Source organism: Opisthorchis viverrini (assembly GCF_000715545.1).
Source record: "Opisthorchis viverrini unplaced genomic scaffold opera_v5_38, whole genome shotgun sequence".
In the NCBI taxonomy this organism is placed as follows: domain Eukaryota; kingdom Metazoa; phylum Platyhelminthes; class Trematoda; order Opisthorchiida; family Opisthorchiidae; genus Opisthorchis; species Opisthorchis viverrini.
In genome coordinates, this window is record NW_008751695.1 from 131151 (window position 1) to 149054 (window position 17904).

The 17904-nt window shown below is 43.9% G+C and overlaps 1 protein-coding gene across 1 annotated transcript; it reads right to left on the bottom strand.

Moving 5' to 3' along the window:
• Positions 1 to 835: 835 nt before the first annotated feature.
• T265_02913 (hypothetical protein) lies at positions 836 to 17547 on the bottom strand (the record flags this gene model as incomplete). The annotated part of the gene is made up of 3 exons (XM_009167277.1): positions 836 to 3665; positions 9965 to 10211; positions 17427 to 17547. The coding sequence occupies 3 exons, from the start codon at positions 17545 to 17547 to the stop codon at positions 836 to 838; spliced, it is 3198 nt and encodes a 1065-aa protein (XP_009165541.1).
• Positions 17548 to 17904: the final 357 nt, after the last annotated feature.

The following is a 17904-nucleotide window of genomic DNA, read 5'->3' on the forward strand; positions in this document are numbered from 1 at the left end:
GAATTGATAACTTTATCGATCCTTCCCTCAAACGAGAGCTTGCCGTGTTGTTAGTCATGTGGCCATTGTCACCTGACCCCGCTAAGCCAAAGTAAACTTGATTACACTACGCGCCATAGTGCAATGGTGCTGTATGGTACCGTAAGTGTACTTAAGTAATGAATCAAGTCGAATAGCCCAATTACCAAGTTATCCCATTTATCCAGTAATTTATCCAGCATAGTTATTTACCGGCAGAGACCGTGTCTTACCGTATGAAGACGAGACGTCTGCAAACCAGCTACAAAGCCCGACGAAGAATCACCTGCCACCTGATTCACGACAAATGGCACAGTGAGACTTGTTATATTACTTTATTTAAATGAGTAGGAATGTTTGAATGAAAGTAGTAAACTGGTGAACCTCGACTTAGGTAATGTTCACCGCAAGAAATCAACCATTGGTTCCAAGAGAACGCGAATTCTCGTCCCATGCGTTATGACGATTGGTGCAGTTTGATAAATTAAAAACACGAGCCATTATACTGTTCGGTTTTTTTAATCGATGTACAAATCAAACATCACGTTGACAACAAAACAGTATCACAAAAAGTGGTGGTATCACAAAAGATTTCGAGAAAATTGCGTTGCGAGGCTGATGGAAAGTTGCACTTACACCTTATTAAGAAGAGGAAATCGAAGTTTAGTCCGTCTGTATCTGATCTGGGCATTTCGCTCGATTGTTGCACGTTTTCCCAGAAGCAGTTTGATCTCCGTCCAGCTACTCGGTTCATTGAAAATTTGATCCAGTGCAGTGGAGTGGGGACAAATTAGTTTTTCTGAAGCAAGCGGGCTAGTTAGGATTCTGTGTCTGTCCTCAGGGTTTCAAAGCTATCCAGACTTGTGTCACCGCTTTGCCTTATGGCTTGTTGCCAGTAGCCCGCAAGAAAGCTTCGGCGACGTGCGGCGTGATGTTCGGAACCAGACAACTTTTGATCTTTTGGGGTGGATTTGGGCGCAGGCAGATCTCTCCTCTTGGATTTGGACGAAGGACTTCGTTTAGTGTGCTCCCTCACACAGGGCTCCTCATTATCAATATCCGTCATATTTTCTTCGCTACTATCGAGAACTGGACCGAGGGATGGTTGGAGTATCTCAGGATTGACTGTGCTATCCCCGGTGCTCCGGAACAGATAACCTCCTGAATGATCATGATCTTTGACCGCCAGTGCAGACTTTTTGTGATATCTTGACTCTACCTTTGAGTCGACTTTTGTTTCGTTTCGATCGGAGGGGTCTTTGGACCACATTTCACCCTTGCGTGGGCTTACATCTACGACTTTCATCCACTGAAATGATTCCCGGTCGGAATTTGTACACCTCTTGTACGTTTCTCTTGCATCCCTTTGTTTCAGGTCATTTGTGTGAGAAAGTGTTGAAAAACGTTCGACCGCTGACTGGCTGCCGTAGGTGGCCGACGCGAGGTAGCACGGTTTCTGGCATAGATCTGTTTGTGATTTTGTGCAACGTTCAATATCTTTTACGGATGACTTTATGCTCTGTGGGGACCTCGAATAGCCATAGGCTAGCAGTCCAGCAGATTCAGGAGGACTATACATTTCCTGGAAACTTCGGCGAAGTTGCGAATGACGTTTGGTATCTGAGTGAAGAGTGTGGGTTGAACCCGCGCTACCATGTTTCCATTTGTGTTTGGAAACATCCACGTGCTCGAGCGAAGATGGAACACGCTTTGTGGACCAAGCTTCCGACCCAAAAGTTTTGTCAAGTTCATCGTCTGCACAATCTCTGAGATGACTTTCCGAATACTGGAACGAAGGATATTCGACATCGTGATCCAGATTGAGGAGACTTCCAGGAATCAAGGGTACGGATGACAGTACTTCTCCTTCGTCCAGTAAGGACGCGCGACGTGAGGCGGGACTGAATATCAGGTCCGGCGGGACCAGTTTTCCGGGGGTCGCGCTTGTAGCTGGAAGTGGGCTATGTGGCGCTGGCCTTTCCACCGGTTCTTTAACTTGGTAGTCTCGTTCTGTCCACAGCTGGGCCGAGTTACTGCTCAGTGCTGAATTGCGTCTGGACGAATCCGATGAGTGATAATTCGGGAGCATAAGATAGGTTTGTGTGGGAAGTTGGGATGTGTGCTCAAATGAGAGGCTCATTTCGAAACTTCTTGCTTTTCTCTCTCCATTTCTACCAGTAGTATCCTGTTGTGGATAGGGCAGTAGTTTGGTGCACAAAAATTGTTGTCTTCGATCGGGAGACAAGTTTGAGGACACGCGTTGTTCGTTTGATGCGGTCCGGGCATGTAACAGCCTGGGTGAAGCTAGAGGAGAGTGACCGTGAGAGAGTTCGGATGTTTTGTGAATGGATATGCTCCTTCCCGACTCAGTGGACTGATTGAAAAAACAACGGTTTTTCTGCGAATCTGGTGTTATACTCGTCGACTCAAGAGTTGACGCAAGAGACAGTTCCGGACCGCTAAGAAACTCACAGTAGGGGATGGGGAAAGAACCGGTTGACTGTTGCATGGATCGGCTGCAGATGATGGGCACTTGTCTTTGTAGGGTAGCTTTGCTTCTTGTGTTCTGGCGTTCTGTTGGGCTAACGGGAAGCGCACCTGTGTGCACAAGTTCCATGCTGTGCGACTGCCTGCACTGCCAAGCATCCATTGGTTTCAGATGCTTCGAATATCTTCTCTCAAAAATAGCTGATGATATGGGCTGGTTCAAGAGTTGAGATCGAACCTCAGAGGACGATTCTTCCGAGAGTTGTCCAGTCAGGGTTGACGTGAATTGCGAGCACGGACGATGAGTACAGCGTGGATGACGGCCTGTCGAACACACAACACACCGTGGTCTACCAACCACATCTGACGTCCGTAAGGCTGGTTGTGGACTGTTCCGGCACTGCGACGATCTCCTGGCCAAAAGTACCGGTATTCCACCAGAACTCAAACTATCTTGCTGTGCGGACAAAACGGTAGGTGATCGACTACCCCGTCGCGTATTGCTAAAACTGTGACTCTGTCTGAGGAATGCAAGTTTGATTATATTCGGTCGGCTCATCTCACCCAGTTGCATGGAGATTCTCGGGTCAGTTTGAAACGATTCTGATTGTCGTGGGAGGTTGTGGGAGTGAAGCGATTCTCTCGCAGACAAAGCGGGTTTCGAAATCCATCGTTCTGATGCAACTGGTATGTGAAAGTTTTCCCTCCTGTGTTGTGTACTGAATCTGCTTGCAGATGATTCCGTGGAAGTTGATGTGTGTAGCAAGGCTTTCGATCGAGTCAAAGGGTTGTCACTGTGCCTTCTGTGTATAGGATAATAGGACGTTGTAGTAAGACCCGCCTGGAGCGTGTGAAACGGACCCTCCTCTTCAACTGATTCTCCCAGCAGGCACGTTGGTCCGTTATCATTGCTGTCGACCGTCAGCGAGGGAACCATGCGTTGTACACTGTCTGTGGACGGTTGGGAGATTGGAGTTATCGTGGGGTTCATAGTAGCTCCCGAGGTTTCACGATGAATGAATGGATAGGCATTATGTTGGTCAAACGAATCACAAGCGACGGGGACATCAACGCTGTGCGGTTGTGCTGTGGCCACACCAACCTGGGATCCTTTGTAAACAGCGTCTCCACTGCTGAGGTGATAGAGCTGTGCAAGTCTCCTGGAATGGAGAAAAACTGGTGATGAATTTTAAGCTTATCTGCAAACTGGGAGAATTCCATATCAAAATGTGAAATTAGTATCTTCTGGACGGCAATAAGAAATGTCAATCGAACAAGGAAGGCATAGTATGACATTCACTTTGCTTTGGTCTATTCGAGTCTACTCTTTACTGCATTCTGGAACCTAATTTTAGGGTTGTCAGGATATACGGAACTTCTAAGAAATTGAGCTTTTGGCACAAACGCTCCAGCTGTCTGAGCACTGAGGATTCTGGAATGTGGCCGAAACAAATCAAGGACATTCTGAACCTGGTGAACAAGTTCACCTGTCACTCAGTGCCTCAAGACATGTTGTTGTTATCGTCACCGGGACGAATTACCAAGGAATGACACTAGCTGTGATTTGGCAACTAAAATAGGGATCTAGTCTAGTTTGAAGGAAGGACATTCACCTATATCCAAGCGGCCAGGTTTCCGCTTTGTCCATTCCACTAAAAACGATTGAAAATATAATAAATTCACGCTTGAATAGGGAAATGTTCGACCAAAAGTTGTCCACATCAAACTCTGAAAAAAGGACCCGAATAACTCTACACTTATTACACTGTGTTATACATCTCTTGAACCGCCCGTTACCGAGATGTATTGGGAATACTGAACAATACATCTGCTAACCGATGTCCTCGGTGTTCATGCTGTCAGTTTCTATCCGGATTGTTCAACCTAGTGGTGTGTGTGTAGGCACCTCGGACGTTTATTATAGGCTAGCCACAGGTCAACTCATTTCCCAGATTTCCCCTTTTCATTATAAAATTTTTCATGCGTTTTCCTTGTTTTTTTTTTTAGAAAAGGAGTTGCGTTTGTGAACGAGTCATGGAAGGTAGATCAGGATTCCTACCAGACTGTCACGAGACCGGTTTTGGTTGGGTGCTGACGTGTTTTATAGGAGCAAGAAGACATTGATGCATACTGAAAGTGGACCAATGTACTGGGGCTTGCTCACGAACTATTATTGTGTCGGTCTGTCAGTTGTTCACGTATGTTCTTATGCGTCAGAATCTGTGTTTATCTTTGATGAGTTCGTGGAGAACGTCCAGGAAACAATCAGAGATGTTAGCTCCACTAGCTGGATACGCTCGGGACTAGCCGTTGCCGCTTTTAGTTGTTGTGGCGAAAAGTCATCGGTCCCAAAAGTTCCTCTGGGTTGAATCTAAGCTCTCATAAATACCGCCTCAGATACTTTCGTATTTTATTTTACTGAAATGGATGGGGAATCTTTCTAAAATAATCAATATCAGGCGTAGGACAGCTGATAGATATTCGAGGTGGAGAGTCTTTCTCAGTATCTCAACTTCTGATTGGGATATACATAACAGATTGACATGCATTCGTTTGCACACAAATAGTCAGTAAGAACAAAAGGCAAAGGGTGAAAATATGGAAGAGCTGGCTTCCACACGCTCTGGAATAAATGGTCTAATCTGTTTGTCACGTGACACACAAGCGCAACTTTTGACATTCAGATAGTGGTCTTACATGAGTTGTGGGAAAGCACGGAACTTGAAAGGGAGTACCTGAAACGTACTATCAAACCTTCTGTCAATCAGATTTCGAGCAACGAATCAGCGAACATGAGGTGAGAAACTCGTTAATACCTTATCAGTTGGTGGGCGGAGGTATCGCCAAGAAGAGTATAAGAAGAAGCCAAAAAAGATGGATTGCGTTTTCGGAGTACCAGCTGTTAGTCCTCAGAAACTCAGTAGGACAGAGGAGGTGATGGGCTGTCGAAGAGTTTTCAGCGACCTTGTGAGTAGTTTCCTTTGTGAAAAAAGGTGATAGGATACATTAGGTGATGAAGTTTGTCGAGAAAATGCAAGGTCGGGTGGGAGTCGCGGTCACGGCCAGAAATTTGGATAAAGGAACACAAAACTTTGCTAGTGATAGATATCAACTCCGTTTTGTGATCAGCTTTTAGGAATATCTACCTCGATGTCCCTGAAGCAACTTATTTGGGAAGGTGAATCTCAATGGAGAATAGTAAGCTTGCTTTCCAAAAGAGTGCATTTTTTGGAGGCAACTCTGCTCTGTGCTCTTTGCCCAGGAATAAACGCATTGTAGATAAAAAATACGGATGAAGGGGATGAAAGAATTCAACTTGGAAAGAAGAATGGACTTGCGAAGCACAAAGTTAGCATGTACTATGTGGGATAACAATATCCTTCGAGCCGTACATATTACAGGACTCGATAAACGCTTTTAGGAACATATCGATTAACGATGTTTTTCCTCAAATTCACTAGTTGATTTGAAAACTGGTTAAGCAGCTCATAAGACCAAATGGTGGCATAATTTCGGACGACGGTAGGATCTAGCTAGAAAGTACGATTGTTGTATCCGCACTTAGTGAGCATTCAGTTGGAGATTCATTTATAGCTGAAAGTGAAAGTGAAACTCTTTGAAATTTGACGGTTATGACACCAAATAACGCGCTGGAAGTAAGAACCTGCGACCAGAAACAGGTCAACAGCTCTAGGTTGTTCATCGGCAGTGGAGTTGGTCTGTAACCATACAGTTTAAAACTGAAAGTGCTAAGCTGCGGTTTGGGTTAACCTTTGCGGGTGTTCTGCTGTGTTAGATGTTTTTTTTCAAAACCTAGTTCACACATACATTCCGATTTTCATCACAACCGGTCAGATGTTTTGCAATTTCGGTGTTATCTCGCATTTCCTAAATCGGTCCTGCGCTACGGGCTGTTAAACCCATCAAACCAGAACACCTGAGCATAGCACACCTGTCTGCTGCAACTGAGTTCACCACCATCATCCTCATCCTCATCATCATCATCATCACGTCATCGACACATCAGTGTTCAACACAAGTGCTCTGCTGCTGTACAACCATGATTTAGTTGAAAGCCTTATTATAAAGAAAAGAACAAAGATGGATGGGGAAGGGAATTAATGCTAGCTTGCCACAACCATTCCGAGGTGCCTACACCTCCAGACATTCACTCAGGCAATCTGGATAGAAACTGACAACAAGAAAGCCACTGACATCGGTTGGCGGCCATATCTTGTAGTGTCTCCAACCAGGCACAATGAGGATCACGCGGTCCCCATCCTGGAAGGCGAGTGGCACCGACAGCACCCAAGCGTTTCGTGATCGCCTTCATACTCCTCTGCCAAGTCAAGGGCTGGCCACCTCTCTGTTTACGCCACTCTGAATTGGGCATGGAAAACAGCACTCTCTTCGGCAAGCGATGGTTCGGCATACGTAACACATGTCCCAACCAACGCAGCCTCTGGTGCTGGACACATTCTTCAATGGAAGTACCCGTTACACAACCGAAAACACGCTTTCTAACTGCCTCGTTACGGATTCGCTGACACCAACCCACACGAGCTATGGTTCTGAGACAACGATTGTCGAACACCTGAAAACGTCCCAGTTTCGCTGCTGGAACACAGGCATACAACAACAACCGGGTTCATGAATTATAAGGTCCCTCGTACACTCTTCCTTCGGAATTTAGCCCACCGAATTGCCAATACGGCGGTTCATGTTCTATAGCCCTTCAGAGATAAAGGATTAAGCCTGAAAGAAGCGGTTCTGGAATCAACGGACTGACCTTCAATAGCCCATTTGTTCTTGGTTGAAGGGATATACGCCAAAATGACATGTCCTAATTCGGATGTAGTGAAACCGTGCTTTGATGACACACAGAAGTCTTACAAAAAGGCTACTCCATTCTTTTCTGAGTGTTGATCAGTGCTTCAGAGCAAATTCAAGTAATCGGTTTTTATCGATCAAACAGCATCTCTGATTGGATGAAATGCTTAGTTAGCAAATCAGTGAGTTTGTTGTTCACTTTCCGAATTTTTCAAAGAGAAAATGCTTGCGTTCTTTGAATTTTGCATAATTCTGGTTAAAAAATCCTGCTTTTGAGATTACGACTCCAAGTTGAATGAAACGGATGAGTGTGACACAAAATTTTAGACGCGGACCGATGCGATCCCAATGGTTGCATCATTCTCCAGTAACCTATCAAAAAAGAAACAAGACTGTTTTTCTGTGCAGAAAAAATCGATACGGCTTTTGTTTGCGAATCTAAGTAAACACGACTAGTTCAACAATTTAAATCCTGCTCGAAACGTTTGACGGAAAGCAGCTGGTTGGCGGACGATGCGCCGCACCCGTAAGCGAATTCCCCGTGAACTCAAGTCTCAAGTGGCTCAGAGGCATGAGGACATCTTCTTCAGAGAAGCACCTATTGATTCCCAATAAGAGCTACCTCCTTCTGGAGTTTTTGAAATAGACTGGTTTCACTCATCTGAAGACCACTAAATCGTTTCATACTATAAACCACTGTCGCTGTATTGTCCAACCAGTATCAACAAATATGTTATTCTACTATCTGAAACGTACCATGATCATGTACATAAGATACTACGGTAATTCATTTCTCTTATAAAAATAAATGAGCAAATACATGTTGAAAAATATAGTCAGGGTTGTATCATTTCTTTGTTTGAAACGTTGATATGATGTTGAGTCAACCAGTGTCGATCAACCGATCAGTTCCAGACACAGTTCATCAAGCATCAGGTTCGACAAATACATCTAAGCAGCTCAGAGGAAGAACAGCTCCACCGTAAAACCTGCCAGGAAGAAGCAGTTACCCGAAGAGTTAGCTGATACGTAGCCGCGTGATGTGATTTTCACAACTGACGGATGAGATGTGCTATACCTTTTTCAAATCAGGCCAGTGATCAGTCGCTGGTAATCGAGCGGTTAAGTGTTCAAACTCCTAGCTGGAAGATCCTAGGTCCGAACTTCTTGGATTTTATGAAATGTAAACTGTTGATGAGTTTGAATAGAATGAAACAGTTTTGCATTGCTTGTGGCAGCTCAGCATAAAATGACTTTACCTATGGGATGAAATTTCATTCCAGAAGGATAAGCGTCTGAAAAATGCAGTATGATCGTTTAGCTGTAGCACCCTCATGGTGCGTGGCTGCCATGCCACACGAAGGAGGCACGAGGGCTGGGATAATGCCAGTTTGCTCAAGCCTAGACAGGGGAAGTCGAGAGGCAGAGGTCGGGTTCGAACCACGGATCTTCCGGCCAGTGAATTCGCTCTCTAACCACTTGATCCATCTCGCAGTAAGATAACCATGACTTGCTCTTTTTAGATTTTTATAGCTGCTACATCGGATTTTTGCATCCGTTGATCATTGTCTGGCTATTTTTGTTGAAACGTTCAAACGGACTGTCTTGGTGAGATTTCTTGGAGTTTGATGCTCCAGGAAAACAGCAGATTTTCCGGCCATGTAGGTGAGACAAGACCATTGAAATTAGTCTGCTCGTCTTGTGTTTGCTTACCGTCCTGACTTGACAGGCTTACTTAAATCAGAATGTGAATTGAGGATGGCCGTTATGTTTGGTATGTTTTCATTTCAACACTTTTCTCCGAATGATGACGGAAATATTGCTTTCGATATCATGCAAGCATGAATCGTTGCGCTACGAAACACCAGTGGCTGCTTTTCTCGGCGTTACACACATTACAACAGACTATTTTTAGGTTACCGGACGCAGTTTGAACCCAGAATTTGGTCGCTAGTTTGAGCAGGTGATTGAAACCTATGCAGATCCTCCATTTGAGTTCTGGGAATGCTTTTAAAATCAGTTTAAATCTTGCGGCGATGAGGACCTGTGTTCACTGTCTCTGAGTAAAATTAGTTCGTACATTCGTCTAATGGATTCGTGGGGTTTATGTCAACTGACTGAAACGGAAACGGCGGTCCTTAAGTGGAAAACCGGTTTGATTTAATGTGACGTTCATCGATTTGCATGGATTTAAAGCAAATCACAACCCTGTGATGCATATATGACCTTGTGTTAGACCTTGAGATTTCTGGTGATTCTAATATTGATTTTACTATTGGACCATTGGGACATACTACTTACTAGCCTCAACGCACTTCATCACGCATCATCAGAGACACCAGGACTGGATGTGATTTTTGGGATACTAATTGGACGACACTCACGTTATCCATGTTGCGATTTCAGTATGCTCGTGGGTAGTGTATTGCAGACAGCACCGGTTATCGTTGTATAGTGGGACAAAAGCATTCTCATTCTGGTGATACGACCATTTTTACCGTCAGTACTGATTGGCTGTAGATTCTGATAACTGGTCTAGTATAACAACGTTTATCTGACCGGCTGTACTTTCTGTGGACTGACAGCGAACACTGATTTTATCAGGTTGAAAAGAAGCTATCTAACTCACCGTGACTGTTTCTGTCTCGTAATATTGACAGCCTCTTCGAGCCAGCTTTCCACATGAGCTTTGACCGAGTCTCGATCCTCGACAAGAAATGATTTCCGGACTGGGACCTTGTATACTTCTTCGCCTGTTGCCAAATCACCCGACTTCATCCGCGATGAGTAGTCTGTGGGAGGAATAAATTCAGCCTGCGAATTGGAACTATTTCGACGTGCCTTTACTCGTTTGTACTGGATGAAGTTTTGAGATTCTGATAGGGAGGAATAAAACAAACGCGAGGGTATTAGTAGCTGAAAGGAACATAAGTTCATTGTAACGGTCCATCGTTTACAAACGCGAGGGTATTAGTAGCTGAAAGGAACATAAGTTCATTGTAACGGTCCGATCGTTTACAGTTCAGTCTTCTGATATTCTAGCGAAGAAATATCAACCAAGGCGTTCAGTCTGCGGTTGGAAGGTATTGCTTCGCTCAAAATAAGGTCAATCGAGTTTCTTCCATACTTTTGCCGTGAAAGAGATGAAACAGTAAGCATACTGTCTGTTAGATAAACGGGATAAAATGTTTGATTTATTGGGACAGTGTATCCCAGTGAGTTTACCCACACAACGCCTGCCTGGCACAATTCGTCTTCAAAAACCTACTCTCCAGAGGTGTCTAGTTGGGTGGACTGATCTTGTTACCGACTGAGACAGACCTGAATTTGTTAAGTAAATGAAGCTGAGCAGGCAAAATTGCTTGGTTTAAAATGTGATTTTTGACATACAGGATGAATAATTTCCATTCAAACAACCGAAGAAACCGAAACAAGATGCAGCAGAAAAATGATTTCCCAAGGGAATGAGAGATCAAAAATGATTACAAAAGACACCGGAAGATCTAGCTGGTTAAGCCGTTTTGAGGAGTTCTCAGGAATAAAACATGCTTCTAAGGAAATTTATGGAACAGGAAGCGATTAACCAATATTTCAGTTTTCCCAGCTCTCTCCTTCAATGCTGTCTGGTAACCAAGGTTTTTGCAAAAGAAACCAACAGAATTTGAGCTACGAGCTTTCTTTAAGATAGTTAGGTTTATTGTCTGGAAGGTGGAACTTCATGAAGCTAGAATTACTGGTTAGCGCAAAGAATAAAAGTACTTTGTAATGTACTACTCATAAGGTTGCTGAAAGTCCGTCGACAGCCCACAACCGGTTTCGCCCTGTTTGGGGCTCATCAGGTAGGTGCAGTCCCCGGATTTCCGTCAACCTTATATTCTACTTGGAACCAAATTGCACGAAATTAGCGAATATACGCTCATTTGCAAACTAATTTGGTTTCTCGAGAAACTCACCCGGAACCCAGCTGAGTCTCTCGTTTGTGACGTTCTCAGGCTAATAATAAACGTTCTCGCTATTAAAAGTACTTCTCTTAACGGTGTCAGAGACAGTCATAAGTTTAAGATAAGGGTTCATCGTGAAACATTCAAGTATCACTATCTTTTGTAGTTGATACCGAAAAATAATGAGAGTACTCAAGAGCACGAAAATACGTTTTATTCGATGATGTGATTTTGAGTGATGGAGCCTGATTTATGTTAAATTTCGGCTGAAAATTGTTGTCGTGTTCGGTGATTTTCATAGTGTGGATGCGAATCTTCGGACGTTGTCTGCGTACAATAGGTTAGCACAGTGTCGTAGGGCAGTGCTGTGCTCGTGTTTTCAAGCGTTTTCTTGACTGTGGCTGGGTGACCTCTGATTGTGATTGGTCGGTCCTTTTCGTTCGGTGACTTTTTAGCTACCTAATTGGTAGGCTTCCGAATAGCAAACATGCGCTTCGATTTCTTCGTGGAATGCACAGATTGCAACCGGTATTTGAGACGTAGTCCTTTACACCCTGATTCAACAGGAGCCATTTAGACGCTTAACGCACCCGAGCAACAGAGCTGTGGAGAACAGTTAGTGGCAGGCCGTAAATTAACGAAGGAGGCTAAACGCGTGTAGTTCATACTGTACCTACATAAAACCCCGGAGAATGGAACAGTTAAGAAACGAGTGCTGTTGAATTCAAGCAACAGACAAACCTCGAACTGACCGATTGGACAAAGAAAGTTGTTAACCTTCCGGCTCACAGTCAGATTTCAGATGGTAAAACCCTTGTGGTAAAAGAACATATACTGGCATGTTCAAGAATATGAAGGATAACCGCCTGCTCAGTTTATCACAAAACGGGACAATCAGTCGTCGAAATCCTGGAACCAATGCGCTGACAGATATATCACTGCAGCCTAAAGAATATATCCCGATTCGGGGGTTTGGTGAACGGCCCGTAACCGGAAGTTCCATCCATGTGTTGGTCGTTGCAATTTCACTGTTTTTTGCAGCCTTTTCTTGGAGGAGAATATTAATTATTTGCGTGACTGAACTGAGGCAAGAAAGTTTTAGCGCTATTTGAGCCAACGAATTGCGGGAGCCCCTCTTGCGATGCACTTCGCAGATGTGATTACTGCTCAGTGGCGTGTTCTATCGTCATACTGATGACGTCCCATTGAACATCACTCAAAGGTGAACGAATTCGTCAAAGCGATTCCACAAATTCCGTAATTAACCCCACTTTCAATAGACGCAAAGCGGATTTATGGGAAAACCACACACTACTTGGATGCTTCATCAGCAGTATCCCCCAGGCAGAATAAAATCGTGTTAGTGCGCAAGCCAACAACTACTACGAGAGAGTTTATTTAAAGAGTGAAGTGGATTGCGATCAGTCGAAGGTCAAGATGGGCACAAATTCGATCTAGAAACTAGGAAAACCTTGAAGGTGGGAGCACACGACAGGTAAATGGAGTTTTCAGAAGCATAGTACTCTTTCACAATCTGAATCAACCGATATATGGAGACTAACTCAGTATACGAACTGTCACAAGCCAAGGATCACCAACTTGCTCGGACAAAGGAAATGGTACTGATCATCAACCGAACGGTTTAGGTGAAAATATTGATCGTGACACAGACAGACCTGAGGTCAATGGTAGTGAGTCAGGAAGGTTGGAACCGAACGCTATCTGGATGCCGACATACCAGAGGTTTAGTGAGTCATCCAGCAAACTGCACGAAGCATTCAGAGGCCACTTCTCATTGGGTTTGATGATATACCACACAATTATTGGCTAGACCAGCGCACTACAAGTAGTGATGCGGGGTTTCTAGCTAATCGGATAAAAAAGAAAGTCTTTCGCTGCGGAGTTGTTTATTAGAGAAACACCAACTGAACAGTTACAAACTATTGGACAGGGTAGCAAAACCCCCCATATGCATCTTGTATATCCATCTTGAATATCTATCTTCTCCTTGAACGCGACTTCCTTAATTTTCCTGGATATTCACTGACTGTTACTAAAATGCAAACAAATGCCACAAAGCGACCCCACAAAGTCTGTGATAGATCTCGCTCTTCAAGAGATGCGAGGCAGGTTTACGAGAGAAAACACTACTCGCATGCCTCATCAGTAGTATCTACCGTTACACACCTTCCCCTTTAAAGATCGTTCGCAGGCCACCGATTTTAATTTACCTCTGTCAGCAGCGGGTCTACTCGGCCACTCTTCGGGTGTATCATGCCACTTACGAAGCTACGTCTCATTTACTCTTTTCGATCCCCGACCTTCTCGAATTGTATAGACGTACCCCCGGCGATCGGTAACGTGGATTTTAATCAATCAGATATCAGTGGTCCGTTTTACACAAACGAAAGTCGACCAATCCCATTTATCGCCGGAACACCAAGATAGTGGGTCTTTCAGACCGTAGTAACTTAACATCCGACGACGTAAGCAAAGAGTGACGCAGTTTGGAGAGTAGCAAAACCCATTTTGTCCTTTGAAAGCCCGAGATTTTCCTCGAGTGACGCGACACCTTAACGATCGATTTCCGAGGGCACAAAAACATTTCCTGGGATCAAAACATTATCACCAAACGCCTACACACTGGTCAGTGTATTTAGTAAGGAGGATGTGACTTCACAGTCGGGAATGTGTAGTGAAATAGAAGTGTAGTTCTCTCACGTGCACTTGTTCGTAAGTTCACACTTTAAATCAGTTCATATCGTTATCCAAAGCAGAATTTTAAGGGGCTCCAGCTGGTGAGCACAAATCTCAGCTTTCCAAAGCTCTGGACAAAGCAGAAAGCAGTGCAGGGCATATCCCCAATCAGGGTCCCACAGAAAATCATGAGGACATATGTGATGGTAGGTTAGCTAGGTATGGATAGTCGTACCAAGCAGAATCGCCTTGTACAATGTTCCACTCAGTACCATCTCATTGGCGCACTGAAGTGTTGATCATTGGTTACATTTCTACGTCTGCTTTGGTTTTCTTGATCCCATAGCTTCCACGTTCAATCACCACTGCTGGACTATCTCTCGCCTCAACTGAGAGATTGCTGAGTGCTGGCTAGTGTACTTTAGGACCAGTACTTGTGAGCCGCTAAAAAGACAAATCACGAATTGTCATTTATATAGTAAACTCAGGTAGTTTTCTACATACTGTCTAAATCGCTATGACGGTTAAGCGTACACAAGTTGTTTACTTACGACATATCAACATCATAGAATTTTCGCCCCCCTCTGTTGTAAACCGCGCCAATGTTCATGTATGAAATCTGTTTTACAAACCATACGTTATAGGATAGGCAGGACGGGGTAGGGGACCTTCGGTTTGCTGACGTTTCACTCAAAAAGTTTGCTCGCCCAGATTGCATGAGCGATATTGTACACAAAGGTGATATATATATATATATTATATATGAATGGTGTTTTCAAAGGCGGTATCTGCCCGTAAGTTATTCGAAGCTCCAAAACGGAAGTTTCACGGCAACGAGTCCTGTTTCTCCAGGAATTCACATGTATACCATGTCATCTTTGCGANTAAAGTGTTGTAGGACAAGTGAAATTTCAGAATGTATTCGCTTTTACTAACTATTGAACATTTTGAGCTGTGTATATATCTTCGCATTCCTTCTTGTTTGATCTTCTCGAATGACGCACGCAATCGGGCTGAGAATTTGGGACTAACGACACGTTGTAATCAATCCTCTTGCATGACAATATGTGTAAGGTGTGGTTGGGGAAGCCAACAAAAACGTCATTTGTTTTTCATTCTACACATGTCAGAGGTAACGAAAGGGTGAACTGTAGAAAGGGGTTCAGTTTAATGGATGTTGTAATTTCCATTCGGATGTTGGACATCCGATCACGATGCTTTGACGTCTGCGCTGTCACTCCCCAAAACAAGCGATTTGTTTTTGAATCAATCACATGTCATGAATATGACGTTTCCATTTCAAACATATAGATATTTTTCAAATTTACGCCAGCGTTTTGATGAGTTTCCGTAAAAATAAAAAAATCAGCTAGATAGCTAAAAATGGTCCCATTGCATAAAAATCGTGTCTGTCCCTTCGGAATTTACCTAACCTAACGTAACCAGGGAGGAATCATTTGACTCTAAATTATGAGCGTTGTAAAGGGGGTATAATTTCTAATCCAGCGCACGGTCATGCCCAACCAGTGTCGTACACTTTACCACGTGAACAAATACTGTTTCCTTTCATTTTGAAGAATCTGGTTATTGAAAGCCCAATAGTTTGCATTTTTTGAGTTAACGATTGTTCCATATCAAAAGAGTATTGTTAGTTGTGTATGTCATGGGTGTACGAGGGCTGGGATACTGCCAGGGCGCCCACACCTGGACAGGACGACGAGTAAGGTCCTCAACCAAAGCATTGGGATCAAAATCCTAACCGCAAGGCAGCGGTGTTGGGCTGGAAAGTCAAGTACATTACTATCTTTAAGGAACACGTCACCGTACATTTTCCAACCTCTGGAGGGCCAGGAGACTGTGTTCGTCAGACCTCTAACCATTGACCAACCCGGTATGAGGGAATCTGTGGGTGTCGCGCGGACACTCCACAATATAGCTCAATGGCTCACCGAGGTACACAAACCACCACACCACGGTAAGGTCTAGTCTCTTCGTGACGGTCCATATCAAAAAGTAGAATGTTGCTGTAACTCCCAAAATTAAAGTATTTGTTGCCTTTTAACTCCACCTTATCTTATGGGAGAGGTCCCTTTTGATGTCTTAACCTAATGTGGCTTGATGCATTAGATATTTGCTGATCATTCAGGCTTGATGTATGTGAACACTATGTTCAATGAGTTTCTCGAAAAACCAAATTAGTTTGCAAATGAGTGTATATTCCCTAATTTCGTGCAATCTGGTTTTAAGTGGAACGTCAGGCTGGTGGAAACCCGGGGACGTTGCCTACCTGATGAGCTCCAAACAGGGCGAAACCGGTCGTGGGCTGTCTACGGGTTTTCAGCAACCTTATGAGTAGTACATTACAAAGAAACTGTATGGTTCGCCTTGGATCTCCAGTTTACTGAAATCTCACGTGTGAGTAGCACTCAGTCCTAGACCTATAAACGTATAAATAGCAGAAGGTTCTCCACCGGATGTTTTCAGTTGCTGAATTGCTTAGTACACTGAGTAAACTCGATCTGTTCCAGCTGTTCTATCCCTTAACCATACTGCTGAACGTACGACAGCACAGGTTCGACATCTAGTTCGCGTACAAGTGGCAAGGGCAGTTAGAATCATTGAACTACGAGCTTATGTTAGGATCTTCCAGCGGTGCAAGAGCTAAGCAAATAATCAAATTTCGGTGATGTACGGACTGGCACTCCGTAACTTAGTCACTCGTCCTTGACGTAACCCTTTCTTATGGGCCTCCTGTCCTGTGAACTCAGCCGCTTGTATAATCACGAAGGGGGCAAAATTCACTGTGTTGCCATGTATCCACGCGTCGTACTAATAGCTATCAGTTTTCATCTCATCAACTAGAACGGCAAAACACAGTCAGTAGATGCCGAGATCACTGAAGGCCGGTTGACGGGCTTTTCGTTCATTGGTCAGCTTAGTATTGACAGTGCAGTATGGTTTCATGTTGGAAACGCAGGGCGAAACTTTCGACGTGGGCTTGCACTCAACTTTGCCGGTCACTCACACGCAAAGGGTGCGTGTGGTTTCTCTCATAGCTTATGCATACTTTGTCAATGTGGAATGTCTTGCTGACTAAAAATGAACTGACTACGTTAACGACAGTAGTCAGTGCTAGATGGACGAATAAGAACCACCAGTTTTAACAAACATTTTATATCCCGCGTGGTGATAAAATGGTTCATGAACCGGTGTTTGTTTCACATTGACGTATGTGCTTTCCTCAACGCACCAAAGTCTCCATCATTGACTTATTCTTGGGCTCTTCAGTTTGGTGTGTGGTACATGGCCTTGAGTGTTGATTCTAGCTGCTGGCCTTGTACGACTCACATGTTGTATCTACTGTGCGAGTCTTGTCTGACTGTGCCTTGAACAGAACGGAGCATGTTGGTGTCCTTTCTTCGGTTTCTGGTCTTTACGCGTGTACTTACACACCTAAAAAAATCTTATGCACGTTGGGAACTGTTTCATCAGTCTGATGGCGCTCCTTCGAATATAATGTTTTCTGGTGATTTCCTGTGTATTCTTTTTGCATCTGTTGTTCGCCCTTTTGCATTTGTGGTCATACACTTGAGAAATGAACGAAAATGAACAGTCTGGTCAACCTCCGTTTGGGTCATTGTAAAACTTGATAGCTTTTTCCGGGTAGCTATTACGAATATGTTTCCCTTAAACTGTTTCTTTTTGGGGATGCGATCGAACGGGTAGTTATAATGCTCCTTGTACGTACCAAAGGAACAAAACTGGAACCTTATCGATATTGCCCAGTTTACTAGAAGCTGAGGTTTATGTAGCATTTGCTGGTGCTATCTGCATGTTAGGTGGTTTTTAGTTTTTGCCTCAAAAAGTACTGAAAATGTCGGAATAGTTTCGTTAGTATTTTTATTGGCCCGTTGGTTGACCTATCTTCCAA